This window comes from Chinchilla lanigera, unplaced genomic scaffold (assembly GCF_000276665.1).
Source record: "Chinchilla lanigera isolate Chin_1 unplaced genomic scaffold, ChiLan1.0 scaffold00122, whole genome shotgun sequence".
Taxonomy (NCBI): Eukaryota; Metazoa; Chordata; class Mammalia; order Rodentia; family Chinchillidae; genus Chinchilla; species Chinchilla lanigera.
Genome location: NW_004955523.1, coordinates 1,492,313 through 1,514,471, shown reverse-complemented (window position 1 = coordinate 1,514,471; position 22,159 = coordinate 1,492,313). Strand labels below are relative to the sequence as shown.

General features: G+C 40.2%; 1 protein-coding gene across 2 annotated transcripts in view; it reads left to right on the top strand.

The window, feature by feature from the left end:
* Positions 1-4,582: 4,582 nt before the first annotated feature.
* Znf410 (zinc finger protein 410) overlaps positions 4,583-22,159 on the top strand; it is a 30,848-nt gene continuing 13,271 nt past the window's right edge. The window contains exons 1-6 of one of the 2 annotated variants that reach the window (XM_013507139.1): positions 4,583-4,673; positions 5,619-5,754; positions 9,035-9,253; positions 10,449-10,640; positions 17,358-17,508; positions 18,275-18,456. In XM_013507139.1, coding sequence (XP_013362593.1) covers positions 4,641-4,673; positions 5,619-5,754; positions 9,035-9,253; positions 10,449-10,640; positions 17,358-17,508; positions 18,275-18,456 — 913 coding nt within the window. In that variant the 5' untranslated portion in view covers positions 4,583-4,640. Of the gene's footprint in view, positions 4,674-5,618; positions 5,755-9,034; positions 9,254-10,448; positions 10,653-17,357; positions 17,509-18,274; positions 18,457-22,159 lie in introns of both variants that reach the window. The other variant, XM_013507138.1, reaches the window with a different exon arrangement.

Here is a 22,159-nt window from a genome sequence, read left to right as displayed (position 1 = left end):
GGGCCGCTTCCGCGCCGGCCTCGCTCTGACGCTCCTCGCCGGCGTCCAGCTCGTTAAAGTTCCTCCCTTTGCTCGTTCTCTGAGCCCCGTCTGAAAGTTAAGCTGCTACCCTGGGGATTGAGAGTTCGCGTCCGCACCTCGCTGCGGTCCCGGGCCGCGGAGCCCGCTTGCGGAGAGCGGGGGCCGGCGCTTTGGAAGTTGGCGGGAGGAGGAGGGGCGGGGAGGAAGCCTCCCGGCCCTCTCGCGGCGGAGAGGAAAGCCCGGCTGAGCCGGCGTCTCCGCCCAGTGCTGACTTAAGCGGCCTGCCCACTAGATAGCAGATTTTGCTAAGTTCGTGTGTAGCTTTAGGGGATTTTCTGTGTAAGTGACGCTTCCCTTTGGGGGTTTGACAGTTGTTCCAGGGGAGCAGTCTGAGCAGGGGAGTGACAAACGGTAGAAAGATAGGTGAGATGGGAATTGTGAAGGCCAGGGACTAAGGGACCTAAACAAGGAATAAATTTGGGGAGAACTCCGAATCACTGAGATGATTTAAATATGGAGACTGAGAAATGTGTAAAGACCTAGGATTTGCAGCTGAGTGGGAAGATTGGGCAATAATTGAAGTGGACAGCACAAGAAGAACAGGTTTGGTGGAGGAGATGATAATCTAGATTTTGTACGTTGTTAGGTTTGAAATGCTGTGGGGTGTATTTGTGCAGAGACCCAGGAAGCAGTGAGAAATGAAGGTCTGGGGTTCAGAACGGAGATCAGGACTAGAGACAAAAATTTGGTGTTGTTGAATAGGACATGATGGCACATACCTGTAATCCCAGCACTCGGGAAAATGAGAAGGATCCAGGTTAAGACCAGCCTGGGCTACATAGCAAGACCTTGTCTCCAAAAAAATGCAGTGTCATTCATTCACTATCGAAATATTTATTCAGCTCTGTGCTGACAGGGAAGCGCTTCTGGAAACCCTTGGAACTCATAGTGAAGACAGTTTTAGAAGTCGGAAACGACTTCAGGATTTTCTTTTGGGGGGATAAAAAATGTAAAATTAGTTTGGTTATGGTTGCATTTCACACTTGTGAATATACTAAAGACAATTTACTCTTTAAAACAAATGTAGTGAACTCTTTTTCTTATTTTTAAATACATTTGCATTGCAGTTTTTGAAATATGTCAAATGGGTAATGGAATTAGGAAGAGGAACAAATGTAGTTGCATATTTCCTATTATACTACTGGGCTAATGTACTTAGCAGGTTCTTTGTTGGAGTCAGCACGCTACACTTGTGGATTTATCCGAGTCCAGCCTGCCTTTCTGTGCATCCTCCTATCCTATTTTCTCCGTACAGTATCCGAATACGTACCATAAACTTGGGTGCCAATTGTATGGCAGTACTCAGTTATGATATAGATAGTTGTTTCAGAAAATGCTTGTTAATTTTTAGAGATTATTATTAAAAATGGTGCTTGCTTCGGCAGCACATCTATTAAAAATGCAAACACTAAAATAAAAAGATGTGATAGATAATGTATGAAGGTCAGTAAATAGTTGTCTAGTTTTTAGAGATTTTGCAATCCTAGAATGTCGAAGTTGGAAGAACTTTGAGGATAACTTTAAGGGTACACAAGCATTTGATAATTTTTTGCCTTCTTGTGATGAGCTGGAACTGGAGACAAGGAATTTTTTCCCTACAGTACTTGGGATTGGACCCAGGGCCTTTGCACTGAGCTACCTCTGCCGTCCTTTTTTTGTTTTGAGATAGGGTCTCACTTAAATCACTGAATTACCCAGGCTGGGCTCAAATTTGAAATCCTCCTGCCTCAGCCATCCACTGTGCCTGAATTACAGTATGTACCACCACACCCAGCTGAGAAAAAGAATTTTGAAGTGTTGCAAATTCGAGATCAAACCTAGAGAGATGCAATTACAATTCATGCCAGCCTGCTCAGTGTGTGGGAGTCCTGACTAGGCTAGTAACTTGGGCAAGTGATTTATTGAGCCCTGGTTTGTTCCTCTATAAAAAGGTGAATGGTTAGACCACATAAAGCTAGTGTAGTGGTTGAGTAAAAAAATATAAATGTGGAAAGAAAATTTGGAGATTTGTGATACCTTATTTTATGTAGGAAAATGTAAAAGGAGTATTTTTATTCATATCTTGCAAATTATTGTTTTTTTACAACGAAAAATGAGGATTTCAGGTAGTTAGAAGGAGAAACCAGCAAACAGTAACTACTTTGGTACTTCTGAATGTCCTTTAGGAAAAGTCTGTCTTATTCTAACTTTTCGGTGTACCCTAATATTAATGAGAAACCTCCTCCTGGGTACATACTTTATGATTACTTGATGACAGTATTCCCACTTTTAGAAACAATTCTAGCAAATAAAATGACGTGGCAAAATCCTTGGGGGAAATAAGCTGTAAGAAAGAATTTTGGGCTGGGAGGAGCTCAATGGTAGAAGTGCCTAGCATGCTCAGGGCCCCAGTTCAGTCCTCAACCCACACACCCAGAAAAGAATTTAAGTTGTGGAGGTGGGAGGGACAGCTGCATCAGGGTCCTAAGAGTACTGCCTGTGGGAGACACTGTTCAGATTTTGCCGTCTGTGTGTGTGTGTGTGTGTGAGAGAGAGAGGGAGAGGGAGAGGGAGAGAGAGAGAGAGAGGGAGAGAGAGAGAGAGAGAATGAATTAAACTCAGCACTTCCTATGTGCTACCACTGAGCTATATCTCCAGCTTTGAGTTTTGGTTTTTTGAGACAAGGTCTTGCTGTGTAGTTCAGGCTGGCCTTGAACTCGCTATGTAGCCGAGGCTGGCCTCAAACTCTCAGTGATCTTCTTGCTTCAGCATGAGTGCTGGGATTACAGGCCTGTGCCACCACGCTCCATTCAGCCTTCATTTAAAAAGAAAAAAAGTTGTTTTGTTTTTAGGCTTCTGGGGATTGAACCTAGGACCTTCACAATGAGATATACTCCTACACCTTTTTTTAATTTTTATTTTGAGGCAAGGTCTCACCAAGTCACTAAATTGCCCAGGCTGGGCTCAAATGTGAGATCCTCCTGTCTCAGCCTCCCAGAATCCTGGGAGTACAGGCCTGGGCCACCATGCTTCACCCAGCTTTGACTTTTTAAATGTAATTTTTATAATTACCAAACAATATAATAATAATTGTAATTTAGAAAACTTGCAGAATTGAGGGAAAAAAATAAGTCTATCACACAATATAGCCACTATCATAACTGTAAACTTCTACTTTTTCCTAAACATAGTTTTTTGGTTTTTTTTTTCCTTCTGGTACCAGGAATCGAACTTATGACCTTGCACTTGCCAGGCAGGCACTTTTGCTGCTGAGCTGAATTCCTAGCCCCTATACATAGTTTTTTAAAATAGAAAATATATAACTTTGTATTTTATTTTTTGTGAGACAAGGTCTTACTTTGTAGTTCAAGCTGGCCTTGAACTCACAGCAATCTTCCTTAGTCTCCCAAGTGCCTTGAGTACTGGGTTTATAGGTGTGTGTCACCCTGCCTGTGGTGTGTTTTTTTTTTTTTTTTTTTTTTTTTGAGACAGGGTCTTGCTATGCAGTTCAGGCTGGTGTTGAGCTCACTTTATAGCCTAGGCTGGCCTCAAACTTGCAATGATCCTCCTGCCTCAGCCTCCCGAGTGTGTATTTTATTTTTGTAATTAATATTTTTGTGGTTACATTGTCTTTATAATTGTATTTTAAAGTGACTGCCAAATTTAATCCGTCATTCCCTAATTGTTGGATATCTATGTATACTTTTTTTTTTTGTCTTTTTGAGACAGGGTCTCACTATGCAGCTCAGGCTGGCCTTGAGCTCACTTTGTAGCCCAGGCTGGTCTCGAGTTCACAACGATCCCCCTGCCTCAGCCTCCCGAGTGCTGGGATTACAGGCGTGCCCATGCCCAGCTATATATGTATACTGATATGTTGCTTCTTTTTTTGTCACATATTTATGATGAATATATTTGGGAATATGACTTTTTCCATATTTAAGGCCTTTCCTTAGACTCGATTTTAGAAGTAGAAATTCTGTATCAAAGCATAACAGTTTTAAGGGGTCTGATACTGATACCTGTTGGACATGTTCTTCCTTTTTGAGACAGTCTCACTATGTAGTTCAGGCTGGTCTTGAATTCACTGTGTATCCCGGCTGGCCTTGAACATGCAGTGATCCTCCTGCCTCAGCCTTCTAAGTGCTGGGATTACAGGTGTGCACCATCATGCTTGGCTCAGGATTTGTGTGTGTGTGTGCGTGTGCGTGCGCGCGTGTGCCACTGGGAATTGAACCCAGGGCTTTGTGCGTGCTACGCAAGTGCTCTACCATTGAGCCACAATCCCCAGCCCCAGATGTGTTCTGTTTTAAAACATTTTTTTGGGCTGAATTCTTTGTTTGCTTGTTGTGATTTTTGGATATACAATATAAAGAAATGCCTTTGTTTATTTAACTACTTTCTTCTCTTAATGCTATCTCTTTTACTCCTGTTTAAGGTTAAATTACCAACCTAGTTCAGCATCTTACAGGAAGAGCACAGAATTTTCTAAGGAATATGAGCATAACGGGAAGGTATCATTGACTCTGAATTAAATCTGAACCTGTACCCTGAAGAGCTACAGGATTTTGGAAGCTGAATCAATGTTATCAGATGAGTTAGAATCCAAACCAGAGGTAAGCCCACTCAGCTTGTTTGCTTTCTTTTGGTGGATTTTTTTTCAGTTGACCCTTAGTTCAGGGATCAGCAAAGTTTTTCTATGATGACCTGATAGTAAATATTTTAGGTTTTGTGAACCAAATGGTTTTAATTAGAAAATTAGTTTATTATTTTTCTATTACTAAGTATTTTCTCAAAGATTTAAAATTTTAAAATTTTTGGTATTTGTCATTTTAGGATATATGTACATTTAAGTAATTATATAATAAAATATTTTATATCTAAAATGTATATTTATGTTATATGTCATCTATATGTAATTTATATGTGTATATATAAATATTTACTGCCATAAACCATTCTTTTATTAATTTAGTATATATCTGAAAATAGTTTCTTTCTAAACATAATTGGAAAATTTAAGCATTTTTTTCATTCTTTTTCTTACTTTAATTATGGTGAATTTCTTGCATAGTGGAAAGATCACTGAACTAAGAATCAGATTACTGAAATTTGAAGACTGGCACTGTTCCTAAGTAATTACATGATCTTAGACAAGTCACTTAATGTCTCCAACTTATGTGCTTATTGTAAAATATCCTTTGAATCTTACTGATATAATGGAGAGTTAAGTGAGCCAGTACACAGAAAAGTGCTTGGTTAGATGTGCTCAGTACAGTGCAGCTGATTTTTAAAATAGCCTATCATTTAAAAATATAATTATTTTTGTCCTGTCTGATGGAAAATGTCAGCAGTTACCTTAATTATATAAGTTAGCCTTTCTTTAGAACAGAGGACTTGGTAATGTAACTTTAAGTATAATAATCCAGTTTTTCTTTGAATATGGCTGAGTCTAGTAAATAGTCAAGACTTAATTACACCATCATCTTTTGGTAAATTCAAAGGTTTAGAATTCTTCCTAATGACCTTTATTTCTCAAAGTTATCTTTTTCCTCTTCCAGCTTCTGGTACAGTTTGTTCAGAATACCTCCATCCCATTGGGACAAGGGCTAGTAGAATCAGAAACTAAAGACATTACTTGCTTGTCACTCCTTCCGGTGACTGAGGCCTCAGAATGCAGCCGGCTAATGTTACCAGGTAAAAATAAGGATCACCAGGCATAGTATAAAGAAGTCCTGAGAGCTAGACGGTGTAGTGTACACTGTAATTCTAGCCACTGTCCAGGCTGAAGCAAAAAGAGTGAAAGTTTGAGGCCAGTGGGGCTACTTCATGAGTCCCTGTCTCAAAATAAAATAAGACAAAAGGCCCCAGGGTGTAGCTCAGTCATAGAGCTTTTTTTCTAGCCTGCATGTGGCTCTAGGTTCAATACCCAGTACCCAGTAGTGTGAGAAAAATAAAAAATATCCAAAGACCATAGCCTACTCTATGGTACTGGTAGAATGGATCACTGCTTTTATAAGTGACTGGCAGAACCTGTACAAGATAGGAGTCATGGGAAAAAGTCACAGTGGAGGTTTATAGGTGTATCAGTAGTTTAAGCTATAGAAATGATTGTGATCACCCATACAATGAAAGTGAGAAAAAAGCCAAGGCAAAACTTCGGAACTCCCCATTGAAGGTACAGGATAAACAGGAGAGCCTGAAAAAAAGGAAGGAAAATAGAGGACAGTGGGGTGGTAGGATGAATATCTGCACTGAGGTGAACCTAAGGGCAGTCAGTGTGGCAGAAGATCCTGAGAGGCCCAGTGAGATCAAGATAAACGGAGGCCATCACTGGCCTTGGCGGTCCATGAGGGGAGAGGGTGAAAAGCAGGCTGCAGTGGGTTGAGATATTAATGCAAAAGCAAGTCTGGTGTATACTTGAGGAAGTAGCTAATATTTTGTAAAGCTCTCCTGATACGAGAAGGAAATACAGAAATAAGTAAAGTAGAGGGAAATGGGGGTTTTCTTGTTCTATGTCTGACATCTTTTTTGTTTGTTTTTTTTGAGACACGGTCTTACTATGTAGTTCAGGCTGGCCTCAAACTCATGGCAGTCCTCCTTGCCTCAGCCTTCCAAGTGCTGGGATTACAGGCATTCATCATGCCCAGCTGTGTCCGAGATCTTTAAGGATTATTTTATGCTAAAAGGAAAGAGCCAATCACAGAAGCTAAAGACAGAAAGATCCTGAAGGATTGGTAGGAGAAAGTGGAATTCTGGGCACAGGTAGTGAGGTTCACTTCGGCAGAAAGAGGGACTCTCACTTGACTGTTAGCTGGGAGAACTTTATTTTTGTATCTATTTAATGTTTTATATTCTGATCTTTATTTTAAATTTTAGAATGTTGATGTTTAATCTGATAGGGTTAATACTAACCTGCTGGTGACAGTTAGTTTTCTTCTCTTTTTTATTTTCTTTAAATTTTTTTTTTTTTTTTTTTTTGATAATTTGTTACAAAGTTTCCTGGCTGCTATCCTCTAGTGGTGTTCTTCTATTTTTGAGTGACTTTAAAACTGCCTTTAATTTTTAAACGTTCAAGAAGGACAGATGAGCCACCACACATCTTAGTCCCAGCACTTGGGAGGCTGAGGCGGGAGGATTGCTGAGAGTTCGAGGGCAACCTGGGCTACATAGTGAGTTTAAGGCCTGCCTGAATACACAGCGAGACCCTGCCTTAAAAAGCCAAACAAAAAAGGACAGATGTCGTAAGCCAGTCAACATTGATTTAAATTTCCCTTTCTAGATCATAGCTCTTTCATATCACCTATCTCTGTATTTTTTGCTTTCTACTATGTTCAGAATCACATCGTCCCAACCCCTTGCGGATTTTCAACCTGTGAAAATTTCCAGATGCTAATACATGTTTGTATTTGTTAGGACTTTTTCCCCCTGAATTTTCTCTCTGACTTTTAATTTATTGAATAAATATCTGAACAACTATGAAGGAAATGAAATGGAAAATTCTTTTTTTCTGTTAGAATGGCTGTTGTCAAAATACTGACAGATAAATATGAAGAAGGCTATAGAGAAAAAAGAACCCTTGTACACTAGGTACAAATGTGAATTAGTACAGCCGTTATGGAAAATGGTATGGAAGTTCCTCAGAAAACTAAAAACAGAAACAAAGATCTAAAAACAGAAACATGATATCAGCCCGCAATCCTGCTTGTGTGTATATCCAAAGAATTGAAATCAGTGTTTCATTATTGTTCTGCGTTTAAAAAAAAAAGGAAACAACAAAAGAGGGCTGGGGATGTAGCTCAGCAGTGCAGTGCCTGCCTGACAAGCATGAGGTCCTGAGTTCAATTCCCAGTACCCACACAAAAAAAGAAAATACAGTTCTGTGTTTATAGCTTTACATTCAGTATAAAGAACTATAATGAAACATATTAATCCAGAGCTATAATGAAACATACTGATGATTCTATAAAATTTCATTTGTTTCCCAGGCTGTGTTTTTAGTATGGGGGCTTAAACACAGGGCTTGCACATGGTAGGCACGTGCTCAGCCTCTGAGCTACATCCTCAGTGCTTTTTTAAATTTTATTTTGAGATAGGTTGCGCAGGATGGCCTCCAACTCACAAGTCCTCCTGCCCCAGCCTCCTTAGTAGCTGGGGTTACAGATGTGCACCATTGTACTCCCCAGGCTGCATTTCATTTCACATCCTTACTCTGTGTGTGACCAGCATTGTCACGTGATAGAAAGTTAAGAAGCGCCCCCCCGCCCCCAAATTTAAAATTTAGAGCGTAGTCTTTGTTTCTTCTTTTTTTTTTTGTCTTTTTGACACAGGGTCTTACTGTGCAGTTCAGGCTGACCTTGAGCTCACTTTGCAGCCCAGGCTGGTCTCAGACTCACAACGATCCTCCTGCCTCAGCCTCCCAAGTGCTGGGATTACAGGCATGTGCCACCACGTCTGGCTAGAGTCTATTCTTGAGTTAATATTCATTGTATAGCTGTGTTTTGTTTTGTTTTTTAAGAAAAAATACTGATTTTGGGCTTCTAAAAGTACCACATTGTATAATGTCCAAAGGTGGCTGGGTGATTATTAGTCATGCCAAATGTCAACGAACTCTGTTTCTCACAGTTTGCTGACTGTCTTGAGAACTTAAAGGTATTCCTATACTTCTGTGAGGTAGATTTTGTATTTACAAAATGAGAATGCTGTGTACTCCAATAAGGGTGCTAGATATAATTAGTATCATTATTATTGTTGTTGTTTTGTTTAAGACAGGGTCTCACAATGTAGTTGAGGCTAGCCTTGAAATCACTATGTAGCCCAGACTGGCTACAAACTTGTGGCATTCCTCCTGCCTCAGCCTCTGGAGTACATTGCTTTAAGGCACTAGATGTTAGAGAATATTAAGTATTATGTATCAAAATGGTGAGCTCTTTAGAAATGGGTGCTACATAAAACTATGGTATTTTCCTTTTACAAGATGATACTTCAAACCATACTACTTCCTCCAAGGAGGTCACTTCCTCAGCTGTATTGAGAAGCCTTCAGGTGAATGTGGGCCCAGACGGAGAAGAGACGAGGGCTCAGACAGTACAGAAGTCCCCGGAGTTTTTGTCCACTCCAGAGTCTCCTAGCCTGTTACAAGATCTACAGCCAAGTGATAGCACTTCTTTTATTCTTCTTAATCTAACAAGAGCAGGTAGGTATTCTTGACCCTTTTCCGAACTCTGCCCATGCTTAACAAAAAATTACGGATGGAGCGTAGGTAAATCACACTTAAAATGCAAAGATGCTTTATCACTTGACTATCTCGAAGAACTGGTGTGGTCTGGTGACCAGTGGAATGTGTGCAGGAGGAGGAAAGGTTCTAAGATGACACAAACAGTTCTTGTTTGGGAAGTTAGATGGTGCACTTTACAGACACGGTGACCCAGAGATAGCAAGGCTTGGAGAGGACGGATGCCTGGTGCCGTCTGTGTCACTAATAATGTGACTTTGGAGGGACATGCAGGAGGAAGTGTTCTTGAGAGAGTTAGAAACAGGAATCCAGCATCCTAAAGAGGTCTGGTGTGAAGGAACTCGTTTGGGTGCTTAGCAGCATTCAGGAAATGTATCCACAACAAGTGTTGATTCTTTTATTCAGGGCAAGTTTGAAGCATTAACAAAAAACAGCATGCCTGGAACCCTCAAAAAATTGAGGAGACTAACAGGAAGGAGCAGCTGGGAGGGAGCGCAGAGAACTAGGAGAGACTGGTGGGCGGCAAGCAAAGGGAGGAAAGTGTTTCAGGCAAGAAGAAATGCTGATCGCGCCAATACTACAGGTTGGGTTAATGAGCTAAGTGGGTGTCTGGTGACCTCCGCAAGAGTCATTGTTACTGCAGTAGTGGAGGCAGAGGCCCTGGTTAAAGAGATGGGAAACAGATGAGAGGTAGAGAAGTTGATTCAGTCAGAAGGTACACTTGCTCAAGGAGCTTAACTTTGGAGGAACAGGAAAAAGGTGATAGCTAGAAAAGTACTTGAAGTTTTCTATTCTTTTAAAAATTAGAGAGATGAGCTAGAACACGTCTAAAGGTATAAGGACAAGCTGGCCAATAGGACTAGACTGTAGGTGGAGAGGACATAAGTGAGGGACACAGGAGGGGATGACTGACCATGGAGTTGTGACACTAGCGGGTGGGGTTGGCCTGTTGCCAAGGGCAGCTTAGCCTTTGAAACGAGTTCGAAGTAGGAAAGTGATAGTCTGATCATCTGCAAGAACAGAAACTTGAGGTGGGAGCAAAGAGCTGAAGGAGCTGATGCAGGACGTGGATACGTCAAGTCATACTAATTCTGGGCCAGGGTGAATAAAGGGTTACTTGCTGGCTAACTTGCATATGTCTTCTTGTTTCTTCCAGGTCTGGGCTCTTCGGCTGAGCACTTAGTGTTTGTACAGGATGAAGCAGAGGATTCAGGGAACGATTTCCTCTCCAATGAGAGCACAGACAGTAGCATTCCATGGTTCCTCCGAGTTCAGGAATTGGCCCATGACAGTTTGATCGCTGCTACCCGTGCACAACTGGCAAAGAATGCAAAAACCAGCAGTAATGGTGCGACTCATGGTATATTCCTCTCATTCTCTGCAAAGAGACTTTAGTACTGTAATAGCTATATTTTGAGTTGTATGTGTTGTTGAGAATGGAAGGCTACAGATATGTAAATTGTTTGCCTTATTGTATGTGAAATAACTTGGCCATGCCGGATTTTTGCGCATAATCCACTAAGGCGGTCTGAATTCTAGCTCAAAATAATACATAGAGTGCTTTTGTTCCAGTAATGGGGATCAAACCCAGGGCTTTCATACCCCAGCCCTTTTTTATTTTTTGAGACAGGGTCTTGCTAACTTGCTACGTTGCCCAGGCTGGGTTCAAAATTGCAGTCCTTCTGTCTTATAGTCATATGCCATCGTACCTGGCTCAGAGTAACGTTTAAAGGGCAGCTGTAAAAATACAGATCCTGGGGTTATCTTGAACTGTTTTGATTGTAACATTCCTTAAATATATAAAAACAAATTCTGTGTTTTTTATACTTAAGAGTTTTATTAATAGGAAAAACTATAAAACCAATGAAATAAAGTTAATATAAAGTCAGTGTGGCAGATGATGTTTTACTGCAACTATAATTGCCACTTGTGGCAATTTTATAATTAGCTGTGGTGGGTTTTGTCCTGTTTCATTTTAGCATCCCGTAGCTTCTCTGTGCCGCTGTAGTCTATTCCTGTGATTTTCAAAATATTATCCCTAGGTTATCGATATCACCTGGCAACTCAGAAATGCAAACTCTCAGCTCCTATCCCAGACTTGAATCAGAACTTGGTTCTGATATGTGTTAAAGTTTGAGATCCATGCTGTATTCAAACCATTCCCAAGCTAACATGAAACCTTTGCTTCTGTAACAGCCCATTAATAATGTTTGTTTTAGATCTGCCTCTGCCTCTCATTAACCTGTGATGGCTACGTTACTACTACATGATTCAACATTAACATTATCACAGACCAAGCTTAAACACTGAAATCTTATATCAGAAATCTTATAGCTACTTGGAGTTCATGTAGAAAAGTTCATGATCTTTTCTTATGAGTATTTGTTTTTCTTTTTTCTTTTTGGTCTTTTTGAGACAGGGTCTCGCTATGCGGTTCCGGCTAGCCTTGAGCTCACTTTGTAGCTCAGGCTGGTCTTGAACTCGCAAGGATTCTCCTGCCTCAGCCTCCAGAGTGCTGGGATTACAGGCGTGCGCCACCATGCCTGGCCCTTACGAGGATTCTTAAGTTACCATTCAAATGAAAATAAAAAACTAGCTGGGCGTGGCAGTGCATGCCTATAATCCCAGCACTCAGGAGGCTGAGGCAGGAGGATTGTTGCGAGTTCAAGACCAGCCTGGGCTACAAAGTGAGCTCAAGACCAGCCTGAACTGCATAGTGAGACCCTGTCTCAAAGAGACCAAAAAAAGAAAATAAAAAACTAAAAAAATTCTCATTGAGAAGTCAGGGGTCCTACAAATACTTTAAAGTATTTTAGTTTTAGAAACATGAAATATTTTCAGCAGAGATGAAATTCTAGATGTTAGTTTTTAAATTAATTAGTTCCATCTGTATCTATCTATCATAATGCTGCCTAGAATGGTTTGTTTTGCCATTTGGGGAAGATTCTTCCTGAGAGTCTATTTCCATTTTTCCTTGCATTCAGAAAGTAGTGTTGTATTTGCGAGTGAGAAACAGTGTAGAGAAGGAGTTTGAAATTTAGAATCTGGAGTCTTGAAATTCAAACCTGGCATCATAGTAGCTCTCTGCCTGGGGCAGTTGAAGCTTCCTTAGCTTTAGGTTTTCTGTTTTTTGGGGGTTTTTTTGTAGGTGAGGGTATATTGGGAATCAAACTCAGAACTTTGGGCTTGCCAGGGAGGTCCTTGTGCCACTGAGCTATATCCATGGCTTTTCTTAGCTTCAGTTTTTTTCATGTGCAAAACATAGCAATCCAGGTAGCTTACTGCTTAGGTTTTTTGGGGATTAAATGAGATTCTGTGTAGGAATTTGGGAACTACTTTATAATCAGCAAGCACTGTATAAGTTTTTTTTTTTTACTCTCAAAGTATATTATCTTACCAGTTTAATAACACCTTACATTCCCAAATATAAAGCAAGCCCAAGCCAGGCATAGAGACACACACTTGTAATCCCAGTACTCAGGAGGCTGAGGCAGAAGGATCTCCTAGAGTTGAGGCCAGCCTGGGCTAAATGAGTTCAAGGTCACTGTGAACTACAAAGCGAGATCCTGTCTCAAAAAAAATGAGCCCAAATATGAGGCAAAAATGCAGCTCCAAAGCCGGGCATGGTGGCGCATGCCTGTAATCCCAGCACTCAGGAGGCTGAGGCAGGAGGGTTGCCATGAGTTTGAGGCCAGCCTTGGCTACGTAGTGAGTTCAACGCATGCAAGACCCTGTCTCAAACCCCGCCCCTCCAAAATGCAGCTCCAACGTCATGCTGTTTTGTGCATCATGGGTGATGGAAGTGGAAAGAAGTTAAAAAAAGAAAAACAGTTCCATTTTCCTAATGAGATGACTTCCCTAAGTCAGTTGGTTTTTTTTTTTTTTTTTTGCTTCTAATTTAGCTATATAAACCTTTAGACATATAGATAAAATTAACATAAATTACCACTTGAAAATTTTATTATTCTGGTTACATATACATACTATATATACATACTTTAATCTTGAAATATATCACTTTAATAATTGCTTTTCACCCACTGACATGATTTTATTCAATTTTTAATGCATTTTTAATGGACATCTTAGTTGTCATTTTGTGAGTCCTCTAGCACAGTTTTTCAGAGCACATCATCTTCACTTCTAAGTTGCTTAAAATACAGAAATAATTTAGTTTATGATCCCATGTGTTGGGTTAGCAGAGGCCTTTGGCCTTTGCAAACAGGTTTATAAATACAGTTTTACTAGAAGATAGCCATATCTATTAGTTACTAATTGCTTATAGTTACTATTTTGGCAGAGTTAAATAGTTGTGCCTGAAACCATATGGTTCTAAAAGCTGAAGATATTTCCTCTGTGGGTCTGTATAGAAAAAGTTTGCTTACCTCTGACATACGACACCTGCAGTAGAAATTTTATCTCATCTATTCACATAACTAGGGTCTCTTTAAAATGCTTACAGTGTTGTTCAACATTTGCAGTTATGAAGCATTGAATTCTTTTTAATCTTTTCAATCAGATAACTCAATGTCCAAAACGGTCACTGGTAGGACTTATTGTAAGCAACTGTATCTTCCCTAATCAGTTCTTAATTTTTAAAACCAAAGTAACTGGAGGAAGCTTGAATGTTTAAGAACTCAAATATAAGGTAACTCACTTTTCCCTGAGGAATTTTCTTTCTTTTTTTTTTTTTTAACAATACAGTACTGGAGATTGAACTCAGGGCCTTCACACTGAGCTATAAGCCCAGCTATTGATTGATTGATTGATTGATTGAAAGGGTCCTGCTAAGATGCTGAGTTACCCAGGCTGGGCTCAGACTTGAAGTTGTCCTGCTTCAGCCTCTCAGAGTACTTGTATTACAGGCATCCACCACCATACCAGGCTTGAATTTGTGACCCTCTTGCCTCAGTGTCCTGAGGTAGTTGGGATTCCAAGGTATACCATCATAACCTGGCTGGAGGATTTTTTTAGGGAAAAAATAATTGCCTTAGAGTTGAGCACATACTGTATTGGCAATCTTCACTGTTGAAGAGGAGGGACTGAGTGATTTCTTAGGCATTCTTACTGTTTATATTCATTTCTTTTCTGTTTCATGATTGTATGAATTTTTTTTTTGAATATCTTAATGTATATTCAAAGTGGAATACACAAAGCTCCAACTGTTCACTGATTTGAAGTCTCAGAATCACATAAGGTTTCTACAGACTTTCCATTAGAAATTAATTAACTGCAACAGTAAGTTTGGTAGGAAATTTTGTCCTGTTTAAATTGTGCTTGTGTGTGTACAGCGGTCCAGGATCAAACCAGGGGCCTTGTACATGCCAGGCAAGTGCTGTACCACTGAGCTACATCCCCAGCACTCAGTTAAACAAAAATTTTTAAAAAGTGGAACAGTATTAAAAAAGAAAAAGTTAATAATAACTTGCAGAAGACATCCTGATTCTGCCCTGACTTTGAAGCAGTTTGTTTTATGACTAGAATTTGGTAAAATAGCAATGAGAATATAAAACTGAAACAGCAGATGGATAGATAAGAAACTTCTTTTTTTAAGGGAGAAAGGTTTATTTAGCTGACAGTTTGTGGAAGTTTCAGGCCGTGGCTGGCTTCTGGGCAGGTGGCATGGCAGAGGGCAACAGTAAATGGCGGTAGAAAACAGCAAAAGCAACCAGAGAGGGAGAGGGAACGCTCTTGAACAATACTTTGTTTCCAGAATGTGCTAAGTACAACATATATGTTCTATTCTTAGCTTTTGAGAGTGAAATTTGGAAATACAAATCTTATTTCTAAGTTACATAAACAGTGGAAATAAACTCCATATGCCCATAGCAGAATTAATCTGTTTTTCTCTATTTATGTCCGTGTCTTAAAGAAAATGAAGGAAAATTACCTTCTGACACTATGTGAGGAGTTTTAAGGAAGTGAAGAAGCTGGTACGGGTAGCACATGACTATATTCTAGCACTCTGGGATGCTGAGGCAGGAGGATCAAAAGTTTAAGCCCAGCCTTGGGATTTACTGATATCCTGTCTCAAAATTTAAAAATAATTAAAAAGGGCTAGGGCTGTAGCTCAATATGAAGGCCTTAAGTTCAGTCCCCAGTAGCCCCCCACCTGTACACACATACAAAGTGAAACACCACTTGCTAATCTGTAACTTACATTTATTTGTTTGTTTATTTATGGAGACAGGGTCTTGCTATATAGCCCAGGATTGCCCCAGACTCAAGGTAATTCTCCGGTCTCAGCCCCCCAAGTGCTAGTATTACAGGCATGCACCACCATACCCGGCTTCTTACATAAAATTAATTGATTTCACTTTTTTTTTAGATAGTACTTGGGATTGAACCCAGAGCATTTGCACTGAGCTGCGTCCCCAGTCCACTTAAAAATTTTTTCTGTTTGAGACAGAATCTCACTAAGTTGCCCTGCTCCACAGCACAGCTCCTGCTGGCAAGCATGAGGTCAAAAGTTCAATTCCTGGTACCAGACAAAATGAAACAAAACTAATTTAGTTGCCCAGGCTGGGCAGAAACTTGCAATCCTGCTTCCGCCTGGAAGAATGCAGAAATTCCAGGTCCCCCACCATGCCCAGCTGATTTCACTTAAATTTAATGGAGGCACTATTTTCACCTCCATATTATCTACTGAACAAAAACACCAGTAGATATTTAACTTTTGTTTCTGTTTTTTGTTTTCATGGATTCAATTCATGGTCTTTATATTGAGTTATGCCCATCTCTAGTCTCTTTATTTTTTATTTTGAGATAGCATCTTCAAAACTACTAAGTTGCTCAGGTTGGTCTCAAACTTGTAACCCTCCTCTGTCAGCCTCCAAAAGTGCTGGGATTATATAGAGTGGTACACTTGGCTTTCCTACTTCTTTTTTAAAAAATTTATTAAATATGATCATAAATTTAAAAATCAGCTGAGTTTTTGCATTTTAAAATACTTCATAACAAAAGAGAGGTGGTAAGACTATGGAGCCCTGGCCTAGGACCACTGATCTCTTGCTTAGGGATACGATGACAGAGTAAAACACAGACAAGATACGTATTTTAGTTCCAAGGGGAGACAGATGGTCAGAGTCACAGAAGTAAGAACCCGAGCCACTCTGTCCCTGGCCTTCATTAGGTGCACAGCTTGATGGGGCAGGCGGTGCTGGTGGCTGCAGAACGTGATGAGGTGAACAGCTGACGCAGGCAAGGCTTAAGGATTGAAAGAACAAAGCATTTTTAAACAGATCATGGTTAAATAGTAACCTGATTACCTGCTGAGACTACTGAGCTAAAAGAGGAATTTGGGTGAGTCAAAGTCCTCAGCTGTAGTGTATTTCTTGCTTTGAGGCACCAGGACTTCACAGACCATTTGCTGGTTTGGGTCCTGGCTTTTGGCTTGGGGATTAACTTCATCCCCACACCAGCCACGGGTCTCACCACAAGTGACTTAGGCCTAGGACAGACTCTTGATTCAATTCATTTTTATGTCAGTTTATTAATATCAATCATTGCCTGCTCTGCACTGCATCAAGCTGGCCCTCAGCCCTAGAGGAAATTAGAAGATGGTTCTTACTCTCCCGAATGACAGGAAGCCACCAAATTGTCTTCAAAAGATGGAAACCTAAGAATGGTCGTCTGTGATGGAAATCAGCCAGAAGCTCTAAGTCAGAATGACCACATCTCCTTAACATACAGGTCTTTACCACCTGAACTTTAAGTCTTCTTTGTCAAATCCCATTCTGATTTACCTGCTTCCCTACAAATCTGTATAATTCAAAATAGGTTAATTTTGCTTGAGATGTCTGATAAGAAACAATTTTGGATATTTCCTGTTTGTCAGAGAGGCCTGCACAGATGTGTGAAACAAAGCATGACAGCTGTTGGTAGTTCTCTGAATAAGGAGATGGGGATGGAGAGAATCTTATTTCTGTTACTAAATAGAAAAGAGCTGGGGAAGGTGAAGATATACTAATGATCACTAGGAGTGAATTATAAGAGCTTTATTGTTGGAGCCTAAGTATCTGAGCAGGGTCCTTCCCTGGATTATAAATACGTGACTGTGTTATAGGCGAAAATGTCCACCTCGGTTCTGCTGATGGACAACCCAAAGATTCTGGACCTCTTCCTCAAGTGGAGAAGAAGCTCAAGTGTACCGTTGAAGGATGCGACCGGACGTTTGTGTGGCCAGCTCACTTCAAGTATCACCTCAAAACTCATCGGTGAGCAAACCTGAGGTCTCATATTTGGAGCTTAAGAACAGTGATACTTCCTGAGAATCTTGTCCCCTAAATTGACAAATTGAAGGAAAGTAGAGACTACAGCTAACTTCTGGTTAAGATGTTTCTTAGCCTTTTATTTTCCCCCCAGTGCTGGAAATCAAACCTAGGGCCTTATGCATATTAGACAAATGCTGTGAGCTGTATGTACCCAACACTCTTTTATTTTTTAATAAAAAGATTGTCATTGTATTATTTATGCTATTCTTGATTTAAATAAGATTGTTGACACTTAAATGTCTCATCATGAATTCTCAAACTCATTATAAAAGTTTTTTTAAAGTTTTACGTAAAAAAACAAAAAAACTTTTGTAAGTAATGACTGTAATGTCCATTACTCAGGGTTGAGGCAGGGGGATCACAAATTCTAGAGGTCAGGCTGGGCAACTTAGCAAAGCTGTCTCAAAATAAAAAGGGCAGGGGGGATGTGACTTGGTAGTAGAGCACCTCCCTAGAATGTGAGAGCCCTGAGGTCAATCCCCAGTACCTCCAGCAAAATAAAACAGAAATACATAAGCCTGGGCTCCTATGCGAAACCTATGAAGTTAATATGGGGGGACAGGGTCCTGTAATTTTAAGGAACTCTTCAGATTATTCTGATATATCCAGGTTTGAAATTTACTGTGTGCCTTGAGAGTGATGAGTTTTGACTTCTCAACTCTCGCAAAGGTATTTCCAGGAACTGTTATTTACATGATTATTTTTGCAGAAATGACCGCTCCTTCATCTGCCCTGCAGAAGGCTGTGGAAAAAGCTTCTATGTGCTGCAGAGGCTGAAGGTGCACATGAGGACACACAATGGGGAGAAGCCCTTTATGTGCCCTGAGTCCAGTTGTGGTAAGCAGTTCACTACAGCTGGAAACCTCAAGAATCACCTGCGCATCCATACAGGTGTGTGCAACCCAGTGCTCGCTGGCAGCCTCCTTGGCTCAGCGGTTGCTTGCCTCTCCGTGGAAGTGAGGAGACTGGGCTGTTGCTAGAGCACTGAAGATGTGGTTCATTTTTTAAAATGCTTCATTATACTTTTCAGTTCATATAATAATATATTAAACTTCACCTGTATGTGAGGAGTGGACAGTGTTGATATCTGCCCATAGGAGCCTAATGTGTAGGAAGAAGTGGATTTTCTTAGGTAATAATAAGGAGGAGATAGAGACAAAATCAGTCTGTTCTCAAATCTAAACAGTGCATAATTGTATTTTGGGCAGTAACATCGAGTCATACAAAACATACTGAGCACTAAATGGGATAAGGTGGGGAAAATACAAAAGCTAAGATGTAGTCTTTGACTTTAAGGAGTTTGCTTTCTTGTTAAGAGCTTCACAACGTAAGGAGAATGGGAAGTAACTTGTTCTGGGTTGTACAGCCTGTTAGTATCAAAGGAGTAAAATAAAAATTTCTTAACTCTTAGTCTAAGAGTCTAAGGTTGGTTTTCCAAGCCACTTGTTAATATGGTCATCTGGGTTCAGTGTTGATCATTGAACCCAGATGACCATCTGAGGATGTACAGTTGGTCCCTGTGCTCTTGCCACTTTGTCTCTTTGTTCATTCTTCATTGCTAAAATGATACCAGGTACAGTTAAAGGATATTGTATTTAAAAAAGTATATCCTGAGGTGAGGGCACAGTTGTCCTAGGTGTTAAGCTTTGTGGATTGATATAACTTCTGAGTATGTTTGAGGCAGACTAGTTTTCTCTTTTCTTTCAAGTTTTCTCTCTTGAAAGAGTAAATTATACTTTCTCCAAGAAAGCAATTTGAATAAGCACCTTGGCAGTCCTCTAGCTAAATAGCTAGGAAGCAGAGCTACCACAGCCTGTTGTTACATTTCAGTGACCTTTCCATGCTTGTGCTGCTTGTCAGCTTTGTAGCATTTGTTAACATTGAACATCTTTACTTTCTCTTTATTTTCTGCTGGTTTTCCCCCTTCATTTGGACTTTCGCGAGCTCTTACCTTTGCTCACTAATTTTAGTAATCTGAGGCCTCAGTTGAACCATTTTTGCTGGAAGTCTCATAGATCTAAATTTCAATCATAATATAATAAAAGCATTTTGGAGGCACCTATTACGTACCACCCACATGTTTATTATCTCCTTTAATCTTTAACATAACAGTAGATGCTACACTTATTGATAAAGAAATAGAAGGTTAGAGTTAAGTAAATTGCCCAGCATCACAGAACTGAATTTTTTTTTTTTTCTTTTTGGTACTGGGAGTTGAACCCAAGCCCTTCGCACAGTGCTACATTTCTAGCCCTTTTTGATTATTAATTTGAGATGAGGTCTTGCTAAATTACCCAGGCTGTGCTCAAACTTGTAACCCTGCCACAGCCTGCCAGAGTACGTGGTGTGTGTCATCGTGTCTAGCTGGATTAAATTGGCTTCATTTATGTATATATGTTTGTAATTTGCAAGACTAAAGATTGAACCTAGCTATATCTCTAGCCCTTACTTTGATTTTTTTTAACCTCAGGGTTTTTTGTTTGTTTTTTTTTTTGAGACAGTCTTGCTATATAGTTCAGGCCGGCCTTGAATCCAGTATGTAGCCAAGGTGGCCTTGAACTCCCAAGTGCTAGGATTACTGGTGTCTCCACTGAGAGTACTTCAAGCTGCTAATTTTTTGTGGGTTATTGTGTGTCAGGAACTGTGGTGAAATATTTAAATTTTATATATCATTTAATACTCAAAATTGTCTTTTGAGATTATATTATGTTTCACAGATGAAAAGCTGATTCTTAGAGAGATTAAATATCTTCCTTGTACTAATAAGTGGTAGCACCAGGATTTTTGGGGGGTAGGGTACCCGGAATTGAACTCATGACCTCACACTTGCCAGGCAGGCACAGTGCCGCTGGGCTGTGTCCCTGGCTCAACACCAGGATTTGAACTGACAACTGACTGATTCTCAAGCCCATATTAACTGTTTTGCTGCACTGCCTTTGAAATGTCCTCTTCCTACTCCTTTGTCTCTTATCTTGACAAGATCACAATCCTCCCAGTTTCCACACAGGGAAGTCCTGTCCCCTAGGCCAGCCTGATGCAGAGATTTCACAGACTAGATTCTGAGATGGGATCTGTTTCTAAATCCTCTTATTATTTAAACTCTTCTTAAACACTTGACCTTATCATTAAAATTTTTTCTTTTCCTAACATTCTGTCATGTATTAATATTACATTTATTCACTCAGAAACTTCTTTAGTGCCAAGTCTTCTAGGATTGGTGTGAGAAAAAGTTACAGAGTATTTGGGGTAGTTTAGTGGTGGAGCTCATGCCTAGCGTGTGCGGCCCTGGATTTGATCCTTGCCCACCAAACAAAACAAGCTACAGACCAGTGCGAACCCTAGCGTTCATCTGTGTGGTGTGGTCTAAAGACCAGTGCAGTTTAGCACAGTGCTGCTGCTCCCGCTAGGCCTGGCCTCTGTGTCTTTACCTCACTGGCTGTGTTTTGAGTTTACTTCAGGCACTCTCACTTTCAAGCTTCTGTGCACAGTATTCCTTATGGCTTAAATTTTTTCCTGTCCTTCTCATCTTTTAAGACCAGGTAAAATTCAGCTTCTTTCAAAAAATTACTGTAGTTGGAGTTACTCTTCTTCTATTTTTTTCACCTTTTTTTTCCTTTAACTCTTCTTCTAAATGCTTATGCAGGAACTTGTGTTACAGTTAAGGAATATTTGTCTCCTACTAGCCTGATCCTTGGAGGACAGATCTGTATCTTTGATTTTTTTTTTCTTCCTTTTTAAAAAAATGGTACTGGGGGTTGAGACATGCTGTGCACATGCTCTGTGACTGAGCTATACCCCAGCCCTTGCTTTTAAAATCAGTTCATTAATTAATTTGTTTTGCAGTACTGGAGATTAAAGCCAAGGCCTTGTGTACGTTTCATTGAGCTACACTCTCAGCCTGTTCAATATCTCACTAAATTTCCCAAGCTAGCTTTAACTTTGTAACCCTCCTTCCTCAGAGTGCCGAGTAGCTGGGATTAACCACCTACTCAGCTTTTTATTTTGAAATAATTACACACTTGCAAGTTGCAAAAAATAGTACATACAGTTCTTTGTGTCTGTCACCTGGCTTCACCAAAATGTGACATCTTAGGTACCCTAAGTAACAATGTCAAACTCAAGAAATTAACATTACTATCAACTAGTCTGCAAACTTTACTTAGTTTTCACTATGCAGCACTTGTTTGTTCGTTTATTTTCTTGCAGTTTTAAAGATCAAACCCACGGCCTTTTATGTGGTAGGCAAGCACTCTTAACACTGAACCACACCTCCAAGCTTTCATTTTTTTTAATAAAATGATATTATAGAAAATTAAAATAAGAGCCGGACGTGGTAGCGCACACTTGTAATCCCAGCACTTGGGAGGCTGAGGCAGGAGGATCATTGCAAGTTCGAGGCCAGCCTGGGCTACAAAGTGAGCTCAAGGTCAGCCTGAACTGCATAGCGAGACCCTGCCTCAAAAAGACAGAAAAAAAAAAAACCCTGAAAATTAAAATAAGAGAAAAACACAAAGAAAAGTCTGTGGATCCCATCTCAGAATCTAGTCTGTGAAATCTCTGCATCAGGCTGGCCTAGTCTGTGGATGGCAGCACA